General features: G+C 40.9%; 1 protein-coding gene across 1 annotated transcript; it reads right to left on the reverse strand.

Moving 5' to 3' along the window:
- Nucleotides 1-4,545: 4,545 nt before the first annotated feature.
- On the reverse strand, nucleotides 4,546-5,887 carry LOC101002653 (heterogeneous nuclear ribonucleoprotein A1-like). Its single transcript, XM_009186850.3, has one exon. The coding sequence runs from the start codon at nucleotides 5,834-5,836 to the stop codon at nucleotides 4,874-4,876; it is 963 nt and encodes a 320-aa protein (XP_009185114.1). The 5' UTR covers nucleotides 5,837-5,887; the 3' UTR covers nucleotides 4,546-4,873.
- Nucleotides 5,888-9,290: the final 3,403 nt, after the last annotated feature.

Here is a 9,290-nt window from a genome sequence, read left to right on the forward strand (position 1 = left end):
CCAGGAGGCTCCTAGCCCAGGCTCAGGGCTCAGGAGAACTTCAGCATTGTGGTCAGAGCCCAGTCTTTGGAGACTTTGTGCCTCATCTTTTCTCTAGGCTTTATCTATGACAAGCCAATTAAATTCTTAGGCCTGTACCCTGCTTCCCAGGCAGAGCCAGGGACCTGTGTCTGTCAACAAGGCTCTGTGGTTAGATGTCACTGAATCACCTGCAGGGTCTTGTGCCAGCTTGAAACCAAAAAGTTGAGGAGAGAGCAGTGACCCAGCTCTGCCAGGATTCTCAAGATCAGCATGAGGATCAAGTGACAGAACCCACAGGATGGTGTTTGGTTAAATGGTAGAAATGGTAGTGTTTTTAAAAGTTTGCTACTCGGGGCACTTGGCCCTTTTCTCTGAAAGCCATTTTCCTTTCCAGCCTCCTCAGCTGTCTCAGGCTAATGCAGCAGACCTCGCTACCTCTCAAAACACAAATGCAGATGAGAATGATAGACTGGGGATTGGAGCAAGGTGAGGAGGGGTAAGTGAAAGACTACACACATATTGATGCAATTAATGCGCTGTACTCGATGGCGGTGCACTAAAATCTCAAGAAATCACCACTAAAGAACTTATTTATGTAACCAAAATCACCCACGAAGCGTCCCGAAGTTTAAAAAATTAAAATAAATTTTTTAAAATGCAGAAGGGAAACCCCTTAGATCTGAGAGACAACATGAAAGTTTCCCATGTTGGGCAGCCCGACCAGCACACTTGGTATCCTGGAGGCACTCAACAACAGGGGCAGCTCTCACACCTCCTCTCTGTTCATTGCTGCCCTTGTCCCCACCTCCAGTCATTACAGAGCTGTTCCTTTGGGCTCTGTGTCACTACAGGAGAGTGGGTAATGGAGACTAGCCTCTCACTCTATGGTAAAGGTCCTCAAAAACTTTACGCCCATGGCTCTGCATTTAGCGTGTCAAGTCTTCCTCTTCCAATTTCTTCCCCTTCAAGTTGCCTTCCCCACAGGAGCCAGCGTGATCTTACTAAAAGAAAGATGTGACCCAGGCATGGTGGCTCATCTGTAATCCCAACACTTTGGGAGGCGTGAGGGCAGATCCAGTCAAGAGTTCGGTCAGCCTGACCAACATGACCGTCTCTACTAAGAAAATAAAAAAATTAGCCAGGCATGGTGACGGGTGCCTCGGGGAGGCTTGGGCAGGAGGGAATATGTTGAACCTGGAGAGAAGGGGTTGCAGTGAGCCAAGATTGCACCACTGCATGCCAGCCTGGGTGACAGAGTGAGACTCCACCTCAAAAAATACAATACAATACAATACAATACAATACAATACAATACAATACAATACAATACAGAAAGAAAGGTGTATTCCTCCCCTCTGCACAAACCCTCCAAGTCTCTCCACTGGCCTTGTCAACCTTCCCTCCTTTGGGCATATTACCTGAACCTCCATTGCTGCTGGGAGCATACACGGCTGTGTCTGAGTTGGCCCCTCTCTAAGTGGGTAATAGATCCAGGCCCCTAGGCTGTCCCCACAGCTTCTGTCTTCAGTACAGGGTAGACAATGCACTCTGGTAAGCACAGAGTGAAATCTCCCGACTTAGCTATTCTCCTTCCTCTCTTCCTTCCCTTCCAGGCCCCACCCCCTTCTAGGCTCCCTAAGTCTGTCCATTTAGTCATTCCTCTTTGCATTCATCTCCTTACTTGTTAATTTACTCATTCCAGCATTCACACATTCAACTTTCATCAAAATCTAGAGAATTGCTCATCACCAGGGGGCATCTGGATTTTGTAGGTACTCCAAGTGGTTCTTAGGATAAGGCCAGCTTGATGGAGATAAGGTCTGGTGGAGACGAACCCAGGCTTTAGGGTCAGGCCAATGGGACCCAGTGAGAGCTCCATCTCTTGCACAACCTTGGGAAAAGTCACTGGACCTTACTGTGCTTCAGTTTGCTCACTAGAAAATTGTTCAGAATTGTATAGGGAAAAACCTGGCACATACTGAATAGGCTTAAGTGACAGCTATCGGGTTAATTTACGGGCAGCTAGGTGGACATAGGTAGAAGCTGAGGTATAGGCCGGGCACAGTGGCTCACGTCAGTAATCCCAGCACTTTGGGGGGCTGAGGCGGGCAGATCCCTTGAGGTCAGAAGTTCGAGACCACCCTGGCCAACATGGTAAAACCCTGTCTCTACTAAAAATACAAAAATTAGTGGGGCATGGTGCTGTGCATGTGCCTGTAATCCCAGCTACTTGGGAGGCTGAGGCACAAGAATTGTTTGAACCCTGGAGGCAGAGGTTGCAGTGAGCTGAGATCATACCACTGCACTGCGGCCTGGGTGACAGAGTGAGACTTCATCTCAAATTAAAAAAAAAAAAAAAAAAGAAGAAGTTGAGGTATAGAAGTCAAGGGTTACAGAAAAATTAAAATTGTCTCAAATCTGTTAAACAGCAATATATTACCATCTGGCATTTCTGAAAACATAATTAAGCAATTTTCGATGGCCTTTTTAAAACTGTGCTAAAAACACACATGACATACAATGTGCCATCTTAACCATTTCTAACAGTACAGTTCAGCAATGTTAAATAGATTTGCAATTCATACTGTTTGCAATCAATCTTGGAAACTTTTTCATCCTGCAAAACTGAGACTCTATATTCATTAAACAATTCCCCATTTTCCCTTTCCCCAGCCCCTGCCAACCACCATTCTACTTTCTGTCTCTGTGATGTGGACTACTGTACTATAAGTAAGTTCCTTGTCTAAGTGGAATCACCCAATATTTGTCTTTTTGTGGTCGGCTTATTTCTCTAAGCATAATGTCCCTAAGATTTGTCCATGTTGTGAGGCGCATCAGAATTTAATTCCTTTTTAAGGCTGGGTAATATTTCATTATATGTATGTACCACATTTTCTTTATTTATTCATCTATCAATGGACCTTTGGGTTGCTTCCACTTCTTGGCTATCATGAAGAATACTGCTATGAAAATGGGCATCTAAATATGTCTTTAAGACCTTTCTTTCAATTCTTTTTGGTACATATTCAGAAGTGAAATTGCTGGATTATATAGTAATTTTATATTTAATTTTTGAACAGCTGCCTCACTGTTTTCCATAGTGGCCACACCATTTTACATTTCCATCAGCAGTGCACAAAGGTTCCAATTTCTCCACATCCTCACCAACACTTATTTTCTGTTTTGGGAGTTTTGGGTTTATAGTAGCCATTATATTGAGTGTGAGGTGATACCTCATTGTGACTTTGATTTACATTTCTCTAATGATTAGTGATATTGAGCATCTTTTCCCATGCTTGTTAGCCATTTGTATATTTTCTTTGGAGAAATGTCTATTCAAGTCCTTTGCCTATTTTTAAAAGTGGGTTTTCTTTTTGTTGAGTTGTAGTACTCTTTTACGTATTCTGGATTTACCCTTTATCAGGTATATGATTTGCAAATATTTTCTCCCATTCTGTATGTTGCCTGTTGATTATCCTTTGATGGGCAGAAGTTTTTAATTTTGATGTAGTCCAGTTACCTATTTTTATTTTTGTTTCCTGTGCTATTGATGTCATATTCAATAACTCATTGTCTAATTCAATGTCGTGAAACTCTTTGCCTAGGTTTTCTTCAAAGGCTTTCATCATTTTTGCTTTTATGTTTATTTAAGTCATGGATCTATTTTGAGTTGCTTTTAATATTGTATAAAAATGTGTTTATACAAATGTATTACACCTGTGTAAAGCTGTAAGATAAAGGTCCAACTTTTTTTTTTTTTTGCATATGAATATCCAGTTGTGTCCCAGCACCATTTGTTGAAGACTATTCTTTTCCCCATGTTTTAATACCCTTGTCAAAAACCTGGACTCTCAGTTCGATTCCACTGATGTATGTCTCTCTTTATGCCACTACCATGCTGTCTTGATTATTGTAGATTTGTAGCAAGTTGTGAAAGTGAAAAGTGTTATTTCTTCAATTTTTTTCTTTTTCAAGATTGCTTTGGCTATTTTGGATCTCTTTCATGTCCATATGAATTTTAGAATCAGGTTGTCAATTTATTTTTTTTTGTTTGTTTTTGAGACGGCCTCTCACTCTGTCGCCCAGGTTGGAGTGCAGTGGCGAGATCTCAGCTCACTGCAAGCTCCGCCTCCTGCATTCCCGTCATTCTCCTGCTTCAGCCTCCCGAGTGGCTGGGACTACAGGTACCCACCACCTCGCCTGGCTAGTTTTTTTGTATTTTTTAGTAGAGACGGGGTTTCACCGTGTTAGCCAGGATGGTCTGGATCTCCTGGCCTCGTGATCCGCCCGTCTCGGCCTCCCAAAGTGCTGGGATTACAGGCTTGAGCCACCGCGCCCGGCCCAGGTTGTCAATTTCTACAAAAAAGACAGCTGGGATTTTTGACAGGTCTTGAGTTGAATCTGTAGATCAGTTTGGGGGAGTATTGCCATGTTAACAATATTAGGTATTCTGACTGATGAACACGATATTTGTTTCTATGTATTTAGGTTTTTAATGTCTTTCAACAATTTTTTTTTTTAAAGACATTTATTCAGTGTCACGATCAGACTATTACATTTAGCAATCAACAGCATGGGTGCAAAAAACAAAAATCTACATTAAAATCCTTTGTTGGAATGCTTTACACTTTCCACAGAACAGAAACTAAAATAACCTGTTATACAATTAGTCACAAATGCAGTCCTCAAGTTTTTTGCCCATACACATATGAGTATTTGTCTAAAACATGTCTTCTTTGTAGCAGCTAGGCCCTGCCACCACTGTGCTTGGCTGAGTTCACAAATCTGTTGTAACCTGTAGCTTCCCTGTCACTTCTCTGGCTCTCCTCTCCTGCTAAGCTTTGTTTCCTAATTAAAATCTTCTGCCACTGCCGTAGCCACTGCTGCTGCTGGAACTGCCATAGCCAACTAGGTTTTGTGGTTTTGCAAAGTATTGGCCTCCACCGCCATAGGGGCCAGAGCTTCTGCCTCCAAAATTTCCTCCCTTCATGGGTCCAAAATTTGAAGACTGATTGTTGCAATTGCCAAAATCATTGTAGCTTCCACCACCTCCAAAATTGCTTCCATCATTACCAAATCCATTATAGCCATCCCCACTGCCACCATATCCACCACCACCACGGCTGCCACCAAAGCCACCACAACCATTGAAGTTTCCTCCACAACCAAAGTTGTCATTCCCACCGAAACCACCTCCACGACCACCACCAAAGTTTCCAGAACCACTTCGACCTCTTTGGCTGGATGAAGCACTAGCCATCTCTTGCTTTGACAGGGCTTTCCTAACTTCACAGTTGTGGCCATTCACAGTATGGTATTTCTGAATGACAGTCTTATCCACGGAGTCATGGTCATCAAAGGTTACAAAGGCAAAGCCCCTTTTCTTGCCACTGCCTCGGTCAGTCATGATTTCAATCACTTCAATTTTCCCATACTGGTCAAAATAATCTCTTAGGTGATGTTCTTCCATGTCTTCTTTAATGCTGCCAACAAATGTCTTTTTCACAGTGAAGTGGGCACCTGGTCTTTGAGAATCTTCTCTTGAGACAGCTCTCTTTGGTTCCACAACTCTTCCGTCCACCTTGTGTGGCCTTGCATTTATAGCTGCATCCACCTCCTCCACAGTGGTATATGTGACAAACCCAAAGCCCCTGGAACGCTTGGTGTTTGGATCTCTCATTACCACACAGTCCGTGAGTGTTCTCCATTGCTCAAAATGGCTCCTCAGGCTCTCATCAGTTGTTTCAAAGCTCATCCCTCGAATGAAGAGCTTCCTCAGCTGTTCGGGTTCTTTAGGAGACTCTGACTTAGACATGATGGCAGGGAGAAGAGAGACTTTCACGATGTTTCTTCGGCAGCGTCCACAGGCAGTCAACAATGTTTTATAGTTACAAGTCTATTACTTGTAACTTTTACTTTTGTTAAACTTATTCCTACATATTTTATTCTTTTTATACTATTATGAATGGAATCATATTCATAAATTCATTTTCATAATTGTTCACTGCTAGTGTATAAAAATACAATTGATTTTTGTATTTTCTTTTTTTTTGGTAGTCTGGCTTTCTTGCCAGGCTGGAGTGCAGTGGCCAGATCTCAGCTGGCACAGCTCCATGCCTCCCTGGGTTCGCCATTCTCCTGCCTCAGCCTCCAGTAGCTGGGACCTGGGCTTCTAGCCGACTGGTTTGTATTTTTAGAGATGGGGTTTCACTGTGTTAGCCAGGATGGTCTGATCTCCCGACCTAAGTGTCCATCCGTCTCGGCCTCCCAAAGATGCTGGGATAGGCTTGACCACAGCCAGCGATTTTTGTAAGCCACTTTCATCCTGGTATCCTGAAACTTGTTGAATTCATTTAATTAGTGATGATGGTTTTATGAATTCCTCGAGACTCATGTACAATATCATATCATCCATAGGGCAAAATAGTTTCACTTCTTGCTTTCCAATTTGGATACCTTTTATTTCTTTCTTCTTGAATAATAGCCCTAGCTACAACCTTCAGTACAATGTTAAATAGACACGGTAAGAGTGCATATCCCTTTCTTATTCCTGATCTTAGGGTGAAAACCTTTCACCATTGAATACGATGTTATGTGTTTTTTTCAGAGATGCTCTTCATTGGGTTTTGGGTTGAGTTCTCTTCTACTTCTAGTTTGTTCAGCGTTTGTTTAATCATTAAAGGATATTGAATTTTGTCAAACAAGATTTTCTTCACTAATAGAGATGATCACGTGGTTTTTGTCCTTTATTCTAATAATATGGTGAACATCAATTGATTTTTGGATGCTAAACCAACTTCCATTCCTGGAATAAATCCTGCTTGGTAATAGTATATACTTTTGACATGTTGCTGGATTCAGTTTGCTAGTATTTGGTTAAGAAGATTTACATCTTAATTCATAAGGAATATTGATCTGTGTTTTCTTTTCTTGTGATATCTGTGTCCGATTTTATAATAGGGTAATACTGGCTCATATAATAAAACTTACAGAATGAGTTGAGAAATATTTCCTCCTTTTATTTTTTGAAAGAGTTTGTGAAGGATTGGTGTGAATTGTTCTTTAAACATTTGAGCCAGGTGCGGTGGTTCATGCCTGTCATCCCAGCACTTTGAAAGGCAGAGGTGGGAGAATCACTTGAGCTCAGGAGTTCGAGACCAACCTGGAAAACCTTGTCTCTACTAAAAATAAAAAAAAATCAGCCAGGCATGGTGGTATGCACGTGTAATCCCAGTTACTTGGGAAGCTGAGGTGAGAGGATTGCTTGAGCCCAAGAGGTTGAAGCTGCAGGAAGCTGTGATCATGCCACTGCACTCCAGCCTGGGTGACAGAGCGAGACCTTGTCTTTAAAATAAAATAAAATAAAATAAAATAAAATAAATAAATAAATAAAAATAAGTAACATTTTGTAGAAACTACCACTGAGGCCATCTGGGTCTGAAATTTTCTTTGTGGGAAATTTTAAAATTACTAACTCAACCTCTTTACTTGTCACAGGTCTATTTGTATTCTTTACTTCTTGTGTTATCTTTGGTAGTTTGTGACTTTATAGGAATTTGTTCATTTTATCATTGTTATCTAATATGTTGCATACAATTTTTTATACTATTCCCTTATAATCCTTTATATTTCTGTAAGGTCAATACTGATCTTCCCTTTGTCATTCCTGATTTTATTGATTTGATTCTTCTCTCCTTTTTTCTTGATCAATCTAGCTTAAGCTCATCAGTTTTGTTGATCTTTTTAAAGAACTAACTTGATTTTGTTGATTTTTGGTGTTTTTCTATCCTCTATTCCATTTATTTTTGCTCTAATCTTTATTATTTCCTTCTTTTTCCTAGTTTATTTTGCTCATCTTTTTCTGTTTTGTTTTGTTTTGAGACAGGGTCTCACTCTGTCGCCCAGGCTGGAGTGCAGTGCCATCTTGGCTCACTGCAACCTCCACCTCCCAGGCTCAAGCGATTCTCCTACCTCAGGCTCCCAAGTATCTGGGACTACAGGTACATGCCACCACGCCTGGCCAATTTTTGTATTTTCGGTGCTTCGCCATGCTGCCCAGGCTGGTCTTGAACTCCTGAGCACAAGTGATTCACCCACCTCGGTCTCCCAAAGTGTTGAGATTATAGGCATGAGCCACTGCAACCAACCCTTTCTCTGTTTTTTTGTTTTTGTTTTTTTTGTTTTTTTTTTTTAAAGGTAGTAGGTTAGCTTATTGACTTAAGATTATTCTTCTTTTATATGACATTTACAAATCTAAATTTCTCTCCAAGCACTGTTTTAGTTACCTCTCATAGGTGTTGGTATTTTGTGTTTTCATTTCATTCATCTTAAAGCATTTTCTAATTTTCCTTGTGATTTACACTTTAACTCACTGGTTATTTAGGAGTATATTTAATTTATACATACTTGTAAATTTCCTAAATGTTCTTTTCTTATTTTTTAATGTCATTCCATTGTGATCAGGGAAGATATTTTCTTCTATTTCAATTATTTTTAATTTATTGATACCTTTTTTAATGGCTCAAAATATAGTGTTCCATGTGTACTTGAGAAGAGTATTCTGCTGTTTGGTTGGAGTGTTCTGTAGATATCTGATAGGTCTAGTTGGTTTATAGTGTTGTTCAAGTTCTCTACTGCCTAGTTTTTCTAAATACTACTGGTAGTGGGATATGGAAATCTCCAACTGTTATTGTTGAATAATATATTTCTCTCCTCAATTCTGTTATTTTTTGCGTCATGTGTTTTGGGCTGTGTTGGTAGTTGCATTTATATTTATATTTGCTATGTCTTCTTGATGGATTGACCCTTTTATCACTTTTAAATGACTTCCTTTGTCTCTTAACAATTCTTGTCTTAAATTTCTTTGTCAATATCATTACATTACCTATACAGGTACAGGTACAAATTACACCTGTGTAGTAGAGACAAGGTCTCACTATGTTGCCCAGGCTGGTCTCAAACTCCTGAGCTCAAGTGATCCTCCTGCCTCAGCTCTCTAAAGTTAAATAATTTGTATTCTTTTTTTTTTTTTTTTTTTTTTGAGACGGAGTCTTGCTCTGTCGCCCAGGCTGGAGTGCAGTGGCCGGATCTCAGCTCACTGCAAGCTCCGCCTCCTGGGTACACGCCATTCTCCTGCCTCAGCCTCCCAAGTAGCTGGGACTTCAGGCGCCCGCCACTTCGCCCGGCTAGTTTTTTGTATTTTTTAGTAGAGACGGGGTTTCACCGTGTTAGCCAGGATGGTCTCGATCTCCTGACCTCGTGATCCACCC

This window comes from Papio anubis, chromosome 12, assembly GCF_008728515.1.
Source record: "Papio anubis isolate 15944 chromosome 12, Panubis1.0, whole genome shotgun sequence".
Lineage (NCBI taxonomy): Eukaryota > Metazoa > Chordata > Mammalia > Primates > Cercopithecidae > Papio > Papio anubis.